The 18,821-nt window shown below is 32.9% G+C and overlaps 2 protein-coding genes across 3 annotated transcripts; both read left to right on the top strand.

The window, feature by feature from the left end:
• Window positions 1-654: 654 nt before the first annotated feature.
• On the top strand, window positions 655-7,590 carry LOC149416682 (UDP-glucosyltransferase 2-like). Of its 2 annotated transcripts, XM_089641461.1 has the most exons (5): window positions 655-1,654; window positions 1,735-1,957; window positions 2,583-2,802; window positions 4,036-4,223; window positions 7,422-7,590. In XM_089641461.1, exons 1-5 carry the CDS (start codon window positions 818-820, stop codon window positions 7,442-7,444), a joined length of 1,491 nt encoding a protein of 496 aa, XP_089497587.1. In that variant the 5' UTR covers window positions 655-817; the 3' UTR covers window positions 7,445-7,590. The 2 variants fall into 2 exon arrangements, with proteins under 2 accessions (XP_089497587.1, XP_089497586.1); XM_089641460.1 differs by lacking the exon at window positions 7,422-7,590 and having other exon boundaries at window positions 4,036-4,784.
• Window positions 7,591-9,217: 1,627 nt separating this feature from the next.
• Window positions 9,218-13,660, top strand: LOC149416681 (UDP-glucosyltransferase 2-like). The gene is made up of 4 exons (XM_089641463.1): window positions 9,218-9,257; window positions 10,688-10,910; window positions 11,256-11,475; window positions 12,853-13,660. Exons 2-4 carry the CDS (start codon window positions 10,700-10,702, stop codon window positions 13,118-13,120), a joined length of 699 nt encoding a protein of 232 aa, XP_089497589.1. The 5' UTR covers window positions 9,218-9,257; window positions 10,688-10,699; the 3' UTR covers window positions 13,121-13,660.
• The last annotated feature ends 5,161 nt before the right edge of the window (window positions 13,661-18,821 follow it).

Below are 18,821 nucleotides of genomic sequence, written 5' to 3'. Positions count from 1 at the left end.
ATTTTTCTTACATTTATATCAGTGTTTATTTGCTCTACATGCCCAAACTATCTGGTAAACTTACTTTCCAAGTACACATCCAGTCGCTCCAACTATTCATCATTTTCATTTATATTGCACACTGTTTTCGTAATCTCTTTTTCAATCAGCATGATTTTTGGCTTACTTACATTCATAATGAACTCAATCTTTAAAAACTGACACAAATCTACTTGATCTCCAAGATTTAATATTCGTAACAATTGCTCTTCAGGTTGGATTAGCGTATTTAGAAAAGACTGCAGTACGCTCAAAAAAATCCACAGCATTCTAAAATATTTTTTCTTTTACAACGATACAGCCTTATAAAACAAACACTTTATCTTTTGATGGTAGCGAGTCAGATTTACTTTTGTTTTATTAAGATATCGCATTGGATGTTTTAAAAATAACCCACTAATTTATTACGTTCTTCAACCACAGTGGTTGTATTGTATACATATTGTTTGCGAGTACTAGTGTGGACATATACATTTTCAATTATTGTTCCATTAAACAATTGTTACCATGACTAGCAATTTTAAAATAGTTGTTACCACGGTAGCTGTTAGAATGGCACCACTCTTTTATGATTATATTTCAAACTTAAAATATTCAGTCATGAGTGGAGAGATATTCGAGAACAACGTTTCAAGACGCAATATTTCTCAGTTTAGTTTGAAAGAGTAAAATTTTTAGTAAACCGAATCAATATTCAGACGATTAAGATTGTCATTATATTTCCAGTCAAGGAAAGTTGTTGTACCTTCCGCTAAAAATCGAAGAATATTCTGTAAAAATGATTCTTAAATTAAGTATTGTGTGGGCGGTTTTAGCGTGTTTTAATTTGTGTGAAAGTGCAAGGATTCTTGGTTTATTTCCTACTCCATCCATAAGTCATCAAATAGTGTTCAGGGCTTTAATGGAGGAATTAGCCAAAAGAGGCCACCATCTAGTTGTCCTGACTACCGACCCTGTCAAATATACCACGCATGAATACGCGAATCTAAGTCAAATCGATGTCCATGAATATTCCTACGCAAAATGGGCTGAATATTTTAACTTTGCTGCCGACGTGGCTGACGCTGGACCTATTTCAATGATGACTCAATATTTCAATGTAATGAGAGAAACAACGGATCACCAACTTTCCACTAAGGAAATGCAACATATTATCAAGAACCCGGACGAAAATTTTGATCTCGTCATTGCTGAAGCTATAATTCCCGTCATGTATGCCTTTAAAGATAGGTTTAAATGTCCGCTGATACAAATGAGTTCTTTTTCGGGTATAGCGCATAACTTTGACGCCGTGGGAAACCCTTCTCATCCATTATTGTATTCAGACGTATTTTCTCCTTACGGAGATAAAATTCTTGGAATTTGGGAAAAGACGCATTTATTGTATATAAGTATTTGCTACCGATACATGTATTATTGGACATTTATGCCTATGTTCGACGAGCTAGTGAAGAAACATTTTGGTACCAATAGTAGGCCTTTGACTGAAATTGAGAGAAGTCCAGACATGATGTTTCTGAATTTCCACCCTGTTTTGTCAGGAATACGTCCAATGGTACCGGCTTTAATTCACTTGGGTAGCATACATATAAAACCACCAAAACCTTTACCAGCTGTAAGTTAGTGACTTTTTCAAAATATGAGATAACCAATTAAAATATATGACCCTTACTAATTTTTATTTCTGTATTTAAGGCTTTGAAAGAGATGTTGGATAATGCAAAGCAAGGAGTGGTGTACTTCAGCTTGGGAAGTAACGTCAAGTCAAACCAGCTGCCAGCGGAGATCAGGAGAATCTTCCTCGAAGCGTTCAAGGAGATGCCCTACACTGTACTATGGAAGTGGGAAAACGATACGCTTCCTGATCAGCCTTCAAACGTCATCATCTCGAAATGGTTTCCACAACAAGATGTATTAGGTAAAACCAATGAATCTCTCTATCTTTATCTCTCTTTAGGATTAATTAATCTTTAAATAACGTCAACATTAATAACTGTAAGAATAAACATTGTCAATTACGAATATCGTGAGAATATTTGAAAAACCTTTATAGATAGTAGAAATGTGAGAAAAACAGGCTTCCTGATTTGCCTTCAAACGTCATCATCTCAATTTTTTTCAACAACAAGTTACATTAGATAAAACTTTAGAATTTTTTCTCCTCTCTCTATAAGATCAATATTACATTCTTGATATTGTTTGGTATTTCCAACATATTAAAGTATTTACCTTTACCTCAATGCGGTATTCAAATATTAAAATGATTAAGGACGGGTTGTTTCACAGAATTTGAACAATTCATCAAATTTCAAAGTAGATTTTCAAGTTCTGCCATGATTTCAGTTTTGCGAAGCAACAGGCCAATAACGATATAATAATAGAACTTGAATAGAACCTTCAAAGAACTTGCAAATAAACTTTTAAATTTGATAAATTGTTCAAATTTCTTGAAACCATCCGGCCTAAATCGAGTTTAGGGATACAAATATGTCTAAATGTGAATTCGTAGTTATTAATATATTTAAATTGGTTATTTTTCCCAGGCCATCCCAATATAAAGGCGTTTATAACCCAGGGAGGACAACAATCCTTGGAAGAAGCAATCCACTACGGAATACCATTGGTCGGGATACCGTTTATGGGAGACCAATGGCTAAATGTTAACAAAATGGTTTCATTAGGAATCGGAAAAAGTCTCAATGTAAATAAATTAACATCGGACATAGTTAAAAATACAGTTTCTAATCTTATCAAGGACCAAAGGTAAATATTTAACTTAAATGATATTATTTTGATGTCCTTAGAAATATTTATTTATTCATTGAAAATAATGTCCATTCTCTGATATTCTTGGACTTATTAACCCTGGATTACTAACCTTTTCCGAATGGACCACGTCAACACAATTATAATCGTAATTTTTTAATGAATTTAAATTAAATTGAATTTGAACCACGTTCTTAGAAATTATTGGTGCATCTTTTTTATTATTTAAAAACTTGATTGAATGTAATTATTTATTTTATTTTATTTTATGCTCACACAGCATTCTGATTGTGGTAGTAAAACATCATTTTATTGAGATTATTTTTCCTACCGGTTAAGTCAATGCATTACATATTGAAGTGAGTGAGATGGAGAAGTGGACGGAGAGGGTGTAGGTTGGATTGGGAGACAGAGATAGATAGTGTTCTCATTCTCCAAAATTTGACCCCCCCCCCTCCGTTCTCACCTCCATCACTCCAACACATAATTTATTCATCATAATTTTGCAGTAATCTGAAACCTATATATCAAGTGCTGTTTTACAAATTGAAATTCTTTTGTTAAGACTGTATAAATACTAATGTACCGTATTTTTTCTAGATGCTATCACAAATTATTACTAAATTACTATTGAGTCCTTTTAGCGTCAATCACGTTAGTGATTGAAATTAGAACATGAAAATCGGTACTAAAATTTGCGTATGTTTGGTTAGGTTAGGTTAGGTTAATTTCAGTCATGGAACTAATATTGAATCTTAGCTTTAGCAATACTTTCGCAAGATTTTATAACTTGTTTGAAAAACAATTCAGGTAACCGTCTAGCTTTTATCGATAAGTTGAGTTTTTCATATCGTATTTTGAAGACACGATATGTAATGATAGGTCTTGTTAAATTTGTTGAATTATTTCAGTAACTAAATTAAGAAACAAAAACGCTTCCAAAAGAACGCTTGTCTCATGGCAATTTATGAAAAAAAGTTTTTTTATGACTGTTAAAATTAGGAATAATAATAGAATGTATTTTGGAAAAACATGGAAACTGTTTTTACAAATGAGTTTAAAAAAATTGTACGTAAATCATAGCGGGGAATATTTGCTCGGTTCCCAAAAAAACCGGCGATCAAATACTGGATTAGTTAAAAAAAAACTAAAAATTCTCGTGTGTAATTGTTTGTATATTAAATAAAATGTATAATTAAGTGAAAAAATTAATTTGTTTTTTTTTTTCAGTTACCGCACAAAAATCGCAGATCTTCGAGACCTCATGTATGATCAGCCGCAGAGTTCCATGGAGAGGGCTGTCTGGTGGACGGAATACGTACTGAGACACAAGGGAGCCCAGCACCTTCGGTCTCCTGTTGTCGACACTCCTGCTTACCAGTACTTTATGCTGGACGTCTTTGCCGTTGTTTTATCGGGTGCCGCTTTCAGTATACTAGTTTTGTATATTATTGTACGTAGAGTGAGTAAAGTGGAAAAGAAACTGAAAACAAAGTAATGAGAATAAGGTACGGGGAACGGTTGGAGAACGAAAAAGGGAATATCAATAATGATAAGATTTTTGATTTGAGTTTATTTAGGAAAGGTCAGATGTACATGTAAATTTTACATTTAAGATTATATGAACCAGTTAAGTTCCATCTACAGTCTATTTTATGGTTGGGGGTTAGGAAGAAAGTAGATATTTAAATTTATTTGTAAAAAGTAAATGAAACATAAATGATATAAACCAGTTAAGTTCCATTTACAGTCTATTTTATGGTTACATGTTAGAAATAAAGTAGATATTTAAATTTATTATTTGTAAAAATAAATTAAAAGAATAGTCGAACAACAAAAATAATTGTACATCATAAGGTTAAATTGATTTTAAATTTTTTGAGGGTGGGTACAGTGGAAAATATCAATAACTCTGAGGAATTTGTAAATTTTGCAGATTCGTACGAGTAAAGAGTTTTTTCCGTACTTTCAATTGAAATATTGTGTAAAAAATAAGGTATTCGATAATAATTATAATAATATTTTGATAATTTGTATATTGCCGCTGTTGTCCAAAATCACCTCAAGGGTTCTGTACAAATATATAATTTATTTTATTTAAAGTGTTTCTTTATTCATATAATTTAAATGATTACAATTGTGTTCTTAACAACCATCATACTAGGCTCATGCCCGTATTATGGTAGTCATAATACTTTAAATTACAATGTTAAGATGTACAGAAATAGCATGTTGTAAAATAAAAAGTAATAAAATAAATACAAAATAAAATAAACAAAATTTCTTACAATATTAAGATGTAGAAAAATAGCATGTTGTAAAAATAAATATAATAGGTGTAATAAACCATAAGAAATAAGCGATAAGAGAGGGTTTCGTGATAACTCAACACAGTGACAATTCAACACACCTTTAAAAAGTGATATAAAGTCAAGAGAAACGGTGAAAAAAAAAATTAACCTAATCTTACCTACTTAACCCAGTTAATAACGTTTTTTTTCATCACTTTCCATGACTTTATATAACTTTTTAAAGATGTGATGAATTATCATTTTAATGATTTATCCGGTTACCATAAGAGAGATAAAAAAAAGAGATGAAAAAAAGGAAACATATTTAAAGAAAAATAAGTCTAGATACATATTTAGAATACATAATTGAATATAAACTAAGGGATAAAAATATTTTAGAGAAAGATATATTATTATTCACCAATTTTACTATAGATTCTTGTTGGAATTAGATTTGAAATATTAGAGTGGGTGACCGGATAAATCATCACAATGATCAATCACTTTTTAAAAGTGTGTTGAATTGTCACTGTGTTGAGTTATCGTGGAACCATTTAATTTTTCTAAAAAAACAAAATTTCAGAAATTTTGGTTACCCTGAAATAACCTGGCTGATTTTTGTGCGTAACATTTTCTTATGAGTAAACGAGTACCTAGTTACTATCTGTTTTCTTTTACTTCATATAGCAGTGAATCGTCTGTGAAATTTCTACTAGTATTGTTTTAAAAGTTTTTCATAATGGCCGTTAAAATGATTTTGTTCTTGCTTTTCATATATTCAATTTATATTTTAGCATGTTTATGTAAAAGTTAGAGTAAATATATGTATATTTTTAAATATAATTTCACAAAATTGCAAATAATTATCGAAGCCACTGGAGCGACCACGCGAAATAAATAATTTTGCCTCGTTTGCTCGAGATATCCAGACGATCATTTTTTTATTTTTTTGCCAACTTTAAACAAAAAACACAACTTAGATTTTTTACATGGATTCATACAAAGTTGTTATGTTCCTATATAGCCAATGAGGTAAACTGTATTTTACCGTTTGTTTAATTTTTTAAAATTTATAGAAAAAATATTAAAAAATCGTAAAGTTTATAATCGCGCTAATCCTGCGTGTTAGTTACATTGAAAATGCCGGTACAGCTACTTTGTCGAGTCAACATTAAATATTTTACTATTCTGTATGTTCTCTGTGGTTTATTTAATAATGAAAGATACATATCTATGGAAAAAAGACTTGTTTTTAATCGTAAACAGCATATCAGAAAGGATCACGGACTGTCCAAATGTAATGAACTAAATTACTTTATTTAGTACATTTAACACACAGAAATTGTAATAAATTATAAAGATAATTTCATCGTCTACAATTATCAATAATAATTATTGCAATTTTCGCCTTTGTTAACTAATTGAATAGTATAATACAGACAGTCTATTTTACAGTGTCAAAATCGAAGTGCCGCTTTTTATATAATTGAGATCTAATACTGGACATTTATGACCATGTTTTTATACTGGATAGTAAAACAAGAAACAAGGTTTTTAATAAGATATATATCATATTATATATGCATATAATAAAAATATTACTGATCTTTCAGAAAATACTTTGTAAATTGCTTAAATTCCGTGTTATTTTGACATTTTTCCTCGAGAAAACGTGATTTGACAGCGTACACAACGGGTGAATTAACCTAGCAAAGTTGATGATGATGGTGATGAAACCTTTCATGTCAAACTTGTAGGAGCTTAGAACGGTAATTAAAAGCTTTATTATTTTTATACCTACAAGTTGGGTTTTGAAAAAAAATAGTTATTTATCAATTTATGTATTACTTGCAATAAAAAAATAAAAAATTTATATTGGTTTTATATAATTTAAATAAATCAATACATAGTATCATTATGTCTCGTTCCAGAGTGATACTCCCAGTTTCGCCCTAGTGACAGACCACCATTCAAAATTGAACATTGCTTGAAATTGTTTCATTATGTTTAGTGACTAGATCTAAAATAGCCACTTTACAAGTTATAAATAAATTAACAAAACTTATATAAAAAGACAAAAACAAAAAAAAGTTACGTGTTTAAATATGCATGATACAATATTATTGTTTTCCTGAGTGTTATGCAACAGTGAGACTGAGTTGGATTAGCGTTGGTTATATGTGCATTGTACACATGAGGTAGAATCGGAGCTGTCCATGACACTGATGTTGATTTTTTATTTATTTTAAATACTGGCTTTTTACAGATTCAGTTCACGCGTGAATGAGAACAATCCGTTAATGTGATTTATGTATATGTTTTCAGAATTCCATCTCCGGAGAGAATAGAGTGTCCTTTTTCACTAGGGACACCAGCAACATGATAGGAAGAAGGATCCGCGCCGCCTGCTTCTGGAACTTTCTGCATTCAAATTCCAGTTGGAAGAAGCAGACTGGGCCCTTACTGCCTTTTGGGCACTGGCGAGATCCTCTCTCACCATTAGTAAAGTTGAATCACTGTAAAAAATATTTAAAAAAAATAGCACAACACAGATCCACAGTTTAAAAATATTTTTAAAATACTAACACTCCGATAAATACTTAATGTAAATACTTATATTTTCCTAAATACTACATACAAATATGTATATTAATACATTCAAACCTGAAGATTGTTGAATTTGTTCAAATTTGAAATAAATAAATTAATTATAAAACGAAATAATTGAAAACGTATTGTGTAGACCTTAATTCAATAAATGGCCTAAAATGGCGAATTTTTGTTTTTAAATTGCCACAGATTTCAAATGCAAATAACTTGTTTAGAAAATACCCAATCTACATAAATATTTATATTTCTTTCTTTGTTACGAATCATTATAATGAAATAACTTAATTTCAAATGCACACGTGAAATAATTAAATCGATATCTGTAAGAAACAATAACTTTAATGTAATGGCGTCGCAAAAATTAATATTTGGTTTTAGAAATGTATTAAAAACAACAATATTTATATATAAAAACAAAAAAGACAAATTAAAATTTCCATAGAAGACCTATCAACCCTTGGATTTGCGACATCTATGTTTAAACGGATAAAGCATTTCAATAGCTTCGTTTATATAATTCAAAATAATAGACGCGGGAATCGCTAAAATTTTTAAATAAATGTTTTTCCGAATCACGAGATAATTTGCAATTTTTTTCAATAAAGCAATCGGAGGCATTTAAATTGGCTCATTTATATTACCAAAAGCAATCCAGTGGTTAGGAAACCGGAAGGGAACTGTTTCATAATAAACTATAACACACCACAGTACACAAGTACGTTTTAGAAAGGATTGCTGTTCAATTTCACTAATTTTTTTTTACTTTTGACATTTGACAGTTTGCACTGCGTTCGTTTCGAGCTGCGTAAGGCTCGCCCCGCTATGCCCCCCTCCCCATATAGATTAGTTCTTCGATCGAATGCTTTCTATTTCATAGCGCAATTCAAAGGAAACCACTCTTGCATTCCTACTGTTTCAAATTTCTAGTTGCAGACTCCTTTATGAAGATGATTTTGGTCCCAAATTTCACTTTTTTTAATTCTATTTATGTATTCTTGTCAGATATGATACGTGATGTAAAGAAAAAATCGGAACTTGCTTGCAACTAGGTTATTTATAATAATATCGAGGAGTTGTGCGTTAATGTGAGTACGCGGGAAGACAGGAGTCAAGGGAATGATGGTAAACTGCGCATTATCAATTGTGCTGTTGTTCAATTATTGTGCGGCCGTTCATTTAAAATGTTTTGCTGGTACTGTGACCCACGCTCTTATCAAAATGTGTTATGTCACAGTCCCATGGCTGTGTGCGAGTATCAGTGTGATTATAATTTAATCTATAACAGTCGTTATGATGATTAGCAAAAAATATTTTAAAATAGCCGTTTATTATGATACAATTTTTGATGATATGTTTTTGACATCGTTTGTTAAAAATTCCAGTCTACAGTGGAGAAGTGTTCGAGGTGAACGTTCCGGGATGCAATATTTTTACATTCATTTCAAAACAGTAGTATTTTAAGTTAACCTAACGAATATTCAAGTACTGAATACATTAAAATGTCATTTCAAGTCAAGTAGAGTGTTGATTTATCTGTTTCTAAAAATTGAAGTAAAGACTATTATTATATAAAAATGATTCTAAAATTTCGTTTGGTGGTGGTGGTTTTAGCGTGTTTTGGTGCTTGTGAAAGTGCAAGGATTCTTGGATTATTTCCCTCTCCATCCATAAGTCATCAAGTAGTGTTCAGGGCGTTGATGGAAGAACTCGCCAAAAAAGGCCACCATTTGGTTGTGTTGACTACAGACCCTGTCAATTATACCACACCCGAATACGCAAACCTGAATCAAATCGATGTCCATGATTATTCGTACACAAAATTGAATGAGTATTTAAACTTTGCTGCCATAGCTAATGCTGGACCAATTACAATGATGTCTCAAATTTTTTACCTCATGATAGAAATAACGGATCACCAGCTTTCCACTAAAGAAATGCAACATATTATCAAGAACCCAGACGAAAAATTTGATCTCGTCATTGCTGAAGCATTAATTCCCATCATGTACGCCTTTAAAGATCGGTTCAACTGTCCACTGATACAACTGAGCTCTTCGGCGGGTATAGCGCATAATTTCGACGCTGTAGGAAACCCTTCCCACCCATTAATCTATTCAGAAATGTTCTCTCCGTACGGAGATAAAGTTATTGGAGTTTGGGAAAAGATACATTTATTGTATCTGAGTATTTACTACAGATACGTGTATTATTGGAAATTTGTTCCTGTGTACGATGAATTATCGAAAAAACACTTCGGTACCAATATTAGACCTTTGGCTGAAATTGAAAGTAGTACAGATATGATGTTTCTTAATTTTCACCCGGTTTTGTCAGGAATACGTCCACTGGTACCCGCCTTAATTTACTTGGGCAGCATGCATATAAATCCTCTCAAACCTTTACCACCTGTAAGTTTCATTTTCATACTAAAAATAATAATAATAATGTTTATTTTAGCTGGTTAGAGCGGTGTGTGCAATGCTCTGCCTGCCATAAAAGTTTACATTTATGTAAATACACAAAAAAATCAATATGGAAATATAAAAATTAATGAATTGATGAACACATTAGGACTTTATAGTGGCTTAAGTAAAATTCTCCATCTCTGGTGTAGAGGCGCTCCCTGCCACCTGCCACTGGGCAACGGCCTGGACAAGAGTGTTGTCCGATCTCTGTTAGCGCTGACTCGTCCCGGCTATTCTATGGCGCATCAAAGCAGCGAACCCATGCACCCTTCCTTCTGTGAACATCTGTGAGACGCTGCATCGCCAAGGAAGGCCAAATAGGGCTCTGTATGCGTGGTTGTACTGTACTTGGAGTGTGTTCATGATGCCTTGTGTGTATGTCGTCCATAGCTCGCTAGTGTAGAAGCTCATACAGTATGTTTTGAAAAGTTGCATCTTCACCTTTAATATGAGTTTACTAATTAAAATGTCTGACCAATACTAAATAACATAGCAATCATTTTTGCTGTAACGCAGGCGTTGAAAGAGATGATGGACAATGCAAAACAAGGAGTGGTGTACTTCAGCTTGGGAAGTAACGTCAAGTCAAATCAGCTGCCAGCAGAGGTCAGGAAAATATTCCTTGATGCTTTCAAAGAGATGCCATACACTGTACTGTGGAAGTGGGAGAACGATACGCTTCCAGATCTGCCTTCAAACGTAATCATCTCAAAATGGTTTCCACAACAAGATGTTTTAGGTAAAACCATGGAATAGAGGAGAAAACTAGAAGTGGTTTCCACTCAATTTTATTTAAAAAAAAATTTATAAAAAGATACAAAAGAAAGTACAAATTACATATGAGGAAGCTTCGCCTGTCCAACTAGGAAAGTTTCCCGTTCCAGAAACAAATGTTCCATTTAGCACGCGCTCTGTTTCAACAAAGTTAACATATTGATTCTAGTATCAACATATCGAGGTTTTCAAACATACAAGCTAGTACAGAATTCAAATATTAAAATAAATAAATCTAAATCTAGGATATGAATTTTTTCAATTGTTAATTTTATTAAAAAATTTGCATTCGTTGGTTAATTTGTTCCAGGTCATCCCAATATAAAGGCGTTCATAACGCAGGGAGGACAACAGTCAATGGAAGAAGCTATCCACTACGGGGTACCATTGGTTGGGATACCATTCATAGGTGACCAATGGGAAAATGTTAACAAAATGGTTTCATTGGGGATCGGAAAAGGTCTCGATGTAAATAAATTAACTGTGAACGAAGTGAAAAACGCAGTTTCTAATGTTATCGATGACGAAAGGTAAATATTTTGATGAAAACTTTGTTTTTTCTTTCTATTTTTTACTTTTCCATTGAATTTATGTCAAATATATTGAAAATGATCGTACTTGTTTACCCTAGATTACTAACCTTCATTGATTCAACTACGTCGAAACACATTTATTTCCGTCCTTGTTTTAATGCATCGTTCTGGCAGCTACTAAATTTATAAGTGCTTCTTTTCGAATATTTTCTAAGAATGTGATTTTGATTTGATTTCTTTTTTCTATCTTTCGACTTTATCGTTCTGTATTTTGTATGGCCTATATTATTTTTGAAATGCAGGTACTGATTTTTAGGCAATTTTGTTTATTCTACGGTATTCAGTTAAAACGTGGTTGTTTGATTTCAAAATAAGGTAATTTACTTTATTTAAATATCTTTAACAGAAAAAGAAGCAGAATTAACAGTTTTTTTACTGTGATTATCGTGTTTGATATAGTTATTGAAATAAGATATTTACTGAAGTTGTTACTTTTAAATATAAAAAATTATAATTTCTTGTGTAAATTGTGGTTATCATATTTAAAACGATTTTTTTACCTGCGTTATATTTTTTAGCCACAGAACTCACAGACAAATTGTATTTTGTTGCTATGGTGCTTATCTCCGGTTCATTTGAATGATTAGATTCCTTTAAATCTATAGAAAAATATGCATAAGTCCGATACAGAATTCTTTAATATGTAAAGAATTCTTTAATTTTCATCCCCCACTCACACCTCTACCATCTCATAACTTCTAATTTATTGACCGTAGTTTTGTGATATTGCAAAGTTTTCAAGTATTTAACCCTAAAAAAATCTCTAAATGATGGTTTTATTTTACTCAAAGAAAGTTTTTAATTTTATTAACACTTTATAAATAAGAACATGAACATCGATACTAAAATGTGCATAAATGTGTAAAGATAGCTGCATTACAGATTTTCATTATATATCTACTATTAAATCTTATCTTTCAAAATACTTTCAAAAGATTTTATGGTAAATATGAAGGGCATTCAGATAACCTTATGAGCTATTTTAAATTATTAAAGGCGTTTTAGGATCACAATTAGATTTGAAGATAATTGTCGAAATTTGTTGAACACCAAATTAAATGGGACGAACGCTTCAAAAATTTCAATTGGAGCATTTAAAAAAATATATATATATCACTTTTCAAAAAACTATTTGTACATATAAATCATGGCTGCTGTTGCAATTATTCAGTGGTTAAAGTTTAGAATTTTACATTCGCTCGCTTCTCAGAAGATCCAGGCTCGGCATTCTAATCCCGGATTTGCCAAAATATCCCATTCATCGCATATGTCATATGAAAATTAAATTGAATGTTCTTTTGTTTTTTTTTTCAGTTACCGCACAAAAATCACAGATCTTCGAGACCTCATATACGATCAGCCACAGAGTTCCAGGGAGAGGGCTGTCTGGTGGACGGAATACGTACTGAGACACAAGGGCGCCCAGCACCTTCGGTCTCCTGTTATCGACGCTCCTGCTTACCAGTACTTTATGCTGGACGTCTTTGCCGTTGTTTTAGCGAGTGTCACTTTATGTATACTTCTTTTGTATATGATCGTCCGTTGTGTGACCGAAGTGGAAAAGAAACTAAAAACAAAGTAATTAAATTCAACAATATTACTTTGTTTTAAGCTTGGAGGAAAGGTTTAAGCCACTTTTTTATACTAACGCTGACCGATTTCGGAACAACTGTTACTTCCTCAGAGCGAAATGTTTACTAACATCATATTACAAAATGTTTGTGGGTGGACATATTATATAAGGTGTTGAGGTGGGGGTGGAGGCGTGACTACTCTTCACTAATCACTTAGTGAAGAAAGTGGAGAGCAGATAGAACGTAATGACTAATGAGTGTATAATATTGGCTACGGTTGAAAATAGTGAGGGAATATTCGGCGGCGTGTAGTCGAATCAACGCAGATTATTTTTTGTGTATAATTGTGAAATTTTTTTTCCACGCTGAATTGTTTTTCACATATAATTAGAGTACTGCCCTATATGCATTTGACAGGGTTCTAATCGCAATCAGAATCAAATAAAAGTATTAAATGCCCTTTTTTTATTCCATATTCGTATCAATAAAGGAGCTACTCTGTTTACTGCTGTCTGTTTTGTTTTATTTCTCATTCTTCGCACTTTTTAGTAATCTGATGAAAATGACATATTTTCATGTCTTCTTTTTTTTATTTTCATGATTTTTTTTGTACTGAAATCTTTTAATATCCAGGACACAATGAAATACAGGTTTATATAATATAAAATTGCAAAATAAATCATAAATATAAAGTAATAATAAAAAGTGTCACAGAAAAATCCCACGAATGTAAAGCCTGAGTATTATATTAATTTTTATCACATTAAGATGATTTATTTATTTATTGCATCTCACTATAGATAAAACACTTTTTTTCACATAAAAATCAACCTCTCTAGGACTAAGCCAATATCGAGGTTCACAATTTACATTTTAGTGAAGCAAACATAAGACTAATCACCAACATAAAGTAATTCTAAAGTAATTCTACATACAAACACAAAATATTTCAAAATTAAAGAAAAAATAAGTATTTGTTGTGTTACCAAATGGGTAATTTGACAGTATATTGTAACAATATTTGAACCATAACTAATCATTAATCATTATTCAAAAGAAGAAGCAAAGTAGATAATAAAGACAGATACGGTGACATTTATGATCGTAAAATTAATGACGTAATATTACAATACCTACCAGTGAAACTAAGAGGTTCATTTTCACCTTTCATTCTTTTCTTTACATATTGTTCCTTTAAACCTACCAACTTTTACGCTGAGTTGAAAATTTGTAAATTTTGATTGATATTTAGAAGTATTTTTTTATAAAATATCATTTGGTAATGTGAGCCTTTCTAGGTACTTTATCCGTGCTGAGGCCCCCATTTTACAATCATGTGACAACTTATGAATGTTGATAAAATGGACTGCATTTAATTTTTTTTATAAATATTAATAAATAAAATAAACATCGTAAAATAAATTAAATTAATTAATAAAAATGAAATATTTAATATAATTATAAAAACTAGCAATATATATGTAATAATTAGAATAAAATTACTTTTTTATATTACCGCTTTATTATATATATTTTTAATATCCAAAAAGAATCGGTTTCGGTTCACCCTGAACCTTCCTTCATCAGGGTTATATAAAAACATATTAAATGTATTTGTATGTATATAATTCATTATTGGTGTGCATAGTATGTATTCTATGTAGGAATACTTTTCATCCTTTTAATATTTTTTGTCTTTTAATCCATATCTCAATTCTGTTTATGAATCTTTTTTTCGTTTCCCTCATTGTTTGTGGCTTGTGTAATCTTGTTGAATGATTTTATTGCTTTGTATTTGTGATGTCTTTGTGCAAAGCTTGTGTTTACCGACGGAGTTTTTATGTTTTGTATGTATGCTCATATCACTGGTCTATTATATTTGTGTTTTTTTTTGTTGTTTTTTTTCTTTGGTTTGGTTTAGTATATGTGGTGTAATTTTTGAAATGATGAATAATCGAGACTTTTAGTCAAGTTTTGAGCATCAATACACTGAGCATAACTCTAATCGGCTACCAGAGGATAAACCTATGAAAGTAGTGATCAGGGGCATCCCTGAGGACAGATAAGGTCAAGCGAGAACTTGCTCTCAAAAATTACCCGGTCACTTCTGTGCACCGTATGAAATCGGGTCGGTCTCGTCAACCGATCTCTCTAGTTCTGGTCAATTTGGATCAAAATCTTGACCAAAAACAAAGATGCAAAACGGATATTTACCGATTTACAAACTGTTCTCCACCTTAGAATCCAAGAAGAACAACCACATAACAAAACAAGGATGGGGCAATGTTTTCATTGCCAGACGCATGGCAACTCGGCAAACTGCTGCTATGGCCAGGAGAAATGCACAGGTCCTCGGAATGCAAAAAACTAACAACCCAGCAAAGTGTGCCCTCTGCGAGGGTCCTCACACGGCTAACTACAAGGGTTGTCCAGCCAGACGCCAACATAATCTAGTAAATAACAGAAATAGGAACTACAATGATCAAAATTATCCCAAGAGGAACCAACGTAATGATTATCGTCGTGATTACCGACGTAATCAAGACATCTCCGCCCCCCAGCCCCAACCTCAGCATCAAAGAGAAAAAAATTATCGAGAATCTAATATCAATAATAATACGCACGTCAACCAGCCGACCCACCTCGCCCCCTCAACTTCAACTTCACAATCTTGGCCTGTTCCAACCTTTTACAAAAACCGTAATTCCTAACAGGAATACCGGCCCCCAAAACCCCGGCATATTCGGCACACTTTATCCTCCAAGTGGCAGGCCGGATATAATCGATATTGTCATACTAAAAGATACGTCTCACGTACACTCCCCAAGAGTACTGTACGATCTCGCATCCGACCACAATCCTGTTCTTCTAACACTAACAGGTAGTTCGAATCCACTGGTCCCATACAAGCCAACTCGTAAAAAAAATATATGGAAAAACTAATCGAATTATTAAATTCAACTACGACAGTGCCAAATTCTATTCCTCAGAAAGCCAGTTTGAACACAGCCACCTCTAATTTAATAGATTCAATAAAATCCTGCATCAACGAGGCATTCTTTGATATTCCCAACGACACAAGTCGACCCAGAATCCCCGAAGAGATAATGATCTTATAAGGGAGAAAATATTATTCGGAAAGAATGGCAAAAAAAGTTGCAATCCCATGGTAAAAATGCATTATATCCGATTATCCCGCCAAGTCAGAGATGCCCTAAATGAATTTAGCAACGAACGCTGGCACGAGTATATATGTAATGAATCAATATCAGCACTCTACCCGATGCTAGTTAGAAATAGTCGACTATCAGCAGATAAGAAATTACTAATCTACAAGACGACCATAAGTTCGAGCTTTACAAACGCTGCACCCATTTGGGAACACGCAGCTCACACACAATTAAACAAATTACAAGCCCTGCAAAACAAAGCCATTCGATTAATGTGGAATGCGCCGAAGTGGATCAGGAGTAACACTCTCCATAGAGACACATACATTCCTCTGATAAAGGATTTAATTGTTTCACACTCAGAAAAATTCTACGCCGGCCTATCCCGACATGAAAATTCAACCATTAACACTCTCGCTCAATACAGTGATAAAGAAATCACGAAACATAAAAGACCTAAAGTAATCCTCCATACCTAAAGTAGGCAATTATAAAAAAATAAATAAATCCTGTCCCAGGTTGCAGTATATGTAGTTTTAAGTTTCATTTCATACCACCATAATACAATCATTCCAAGTAAAGTTTCAAAAGAAAATCCAAATTTGCCCTTAAGCTAGAGCTAGAGTAAGTAAACTCATTGTTTAGGAACTCTGTCTTTAAATAATATCCAATTCCAAGTCCAGTTTTTTTTTTTAATTATATTTCAATGTTGACATTAAAACTTAAATACCAGAACTTTTTTAGAGTACATTTTCATAGTCAAATTGATTCTCCAAGTTTTGAATTTATTAAAACCCGCCAAAACGACCGGAATCCGCGGTTAGAGGCAAGCGTATACGTGACGTCATCTGGGCTCTGAGCGGTACCTGTCGATAGAGAATTTTGTACGGAGTTTTTTTTCATTCTTCGATAAGGAATTTTAGAACTTTATTTATCAATGTTAACACATTTCTGGCGAGTATTTTATCGCTACGCTGTCTCCAGGCGAAAATAAAGGTGAAATTTCTTTTTTTTTTAAATCGCATATCTTTGAAAAAAATTAAAATATTTTGACAAAAATTTATATGTAGTAATTCAGCATACCCAAGCTATAAAAGTACTCAACGAAAATCGAATATTATTTGAAACTCAACTCAATTAACATTGTAATATGTTTATTACGGTCCGCCTATCGGTATTTGCCCATAACTGTTTTCTTTAAATACGCCCAACATCTCTCGCTCGCTTGCACATATGAGGTGAGTGGGGTGGAACCGAAATTCGAATGAGGTTTCATGGTCAAAAAAACTCTCACTGTCGGAATTGAATTATTAAAATAATAAAAATTTCTATTTATTAATTAATTCAAACGCCATAAAATGGCTTTTACAATACAGTGATAATCGAATTAAAAGCGTACAGTGGTAAACAGGATAAAAATAGCAATAAATTAAAGCACAATTAATGTTTACACAAAAACACTATTGCAAGTGATGCCGTTATTAATATAAGTGCAGTAAGACAGTGCATAATTCAAAAGAAATATATACCAGTGCAACAATAGTTGAACTAATTTTTACTAGGCTTGTATAAGATCTGTCATAAGTCGAAGTGTCTATGATAATAGTCAGTAGTGAGTTTATTGTTACCCACTAAATTAATTGTACTTGGAATAGCTGAGTAGGCATCGCAACTTGGGATTAAAAATTCAGGGCTGTCAGCGATTCAATCATGCTTATGGATAAGAAATAATATTTTTTGATGAAATTATAAATATCTTAGCTAAAATTATAAGATATCTGAATTAATTAGTTTATATTTAGTAAAATATGACATAGGAGCCATGCAGAAGAATATTATCATTCCTGACTTTGATTATTGTGTTTGAGGTATGTTATTATAGCCTTCTTATAAATATCTTACTTGTAGTTGATTACATCAGATCTACTACTTCTGAGAAAACATTGCCAACTGCATGCAATCTAGGTATAAGCGAGTATCTAAATGACTCAATCCTTGTACGGGACGGCACTGTAGTCGCCGGCCGCACAGACGATATAGCGGGAGTGGCCGGCTGGCCGCTTCGACGCCTTGGAAGGAAAATCGGGAAAAGGGAGGGAGAATGTTGAAAAAAGGGAAGAATGGGGGAAAATATGGGGAAAGGGAAAAGTGGGGAAAATGTGGGAGATTATGGGAGAAAGGTATAAGGCAGGGGGGAGGAAGGTAGGGGGGAACCTGCGCCCTGACAAGGGACGCTTCGACTATTGTGAAATGTTTCTTCTTGGTGAGCACCAGGGATCCGGGAGAAAGAAGAAGGCCAGGTTGAAGTGAAGATCCCAAGGCAGAAGAGGCTTGAAGAGGCAGTCAGGGGCAGTCCAGGAGAGATGTTGATGGTTCGATGGTTGCTGGATCTCTGCCGAATCGCGCAAGTTTTCTGCCTTTTAAAGGACCAACGGGCTTAGCTCTCCCTTTGTTAGCGATAAATTCTTCTTCAAATCTTCCATGTTTTGTACAAATTTATTATGATAGGTATTTTAATTTATAAGAGGGTGTTGGGGGG

The sequence above is a fragment of the Hesperophylax consimilis genome, chromosome 16 (assembly GCF_061612785.1).
Source record: "Hesperophylax consimilis isolate HC1 chromosome 16, BYU_Hcon_1.0, whole genome shotgun sequence".
Classification (NCBI taxonomy): Eukaryota; Metazoa; Arthropoda; class Insecta; order Trichoptera; family Limnephilidae; genus Hesperophylax; species Hesperophylax consimilis.
This window is presented reverse-complemented; position numbering and strand designations above follow the sequence as displayed.

Bases quoted from the DNA above. Each gene is read 5' to 3' on its own strand.
- LOC149416681 (XM_089641463.1), top strand. From the start codon at position 10,700: ATGATGGACAATGCAAAACAAGGAGTGGTGTACTTCAGCTTGGGAAGT. The intron at 10,911-11,255 runs GTAAAACCATGG...AATTTGTTCCAG, and splicing joins TCCACAACAAGATGTTTTAG to GTCATCCCAATATAAAGGCG. The intron at 11,476-12,852 runs GTAAATATTTTG...TTTTTTTTTCAG, and splicing joins AATGTTATCGATGACGAAAG to TTACCGCACAAAAATCACAG.
- LOC149416682 (XM_089641460.1), top strand. From the start codon at position 818: ATGATTCTTAAATTAAGTATTGTGTGGGCGGTTTTAGCGTGTTTTAAT. The intron at 1,655-1,734 runs GTAAGTTAGTGA...TCTGTATTTAAG, and splicing joins CACCAAAACCTTTACCAGCT to GCTTTGAAAGAGATGTTGGA. The intron at 2,803-4,035 runs GTAAATATTTAA...TTTTTTTTTCAG, and splicing joins AATCTTATCAAGGACCAAAG to TTACCGCACAAAAATCGCAG.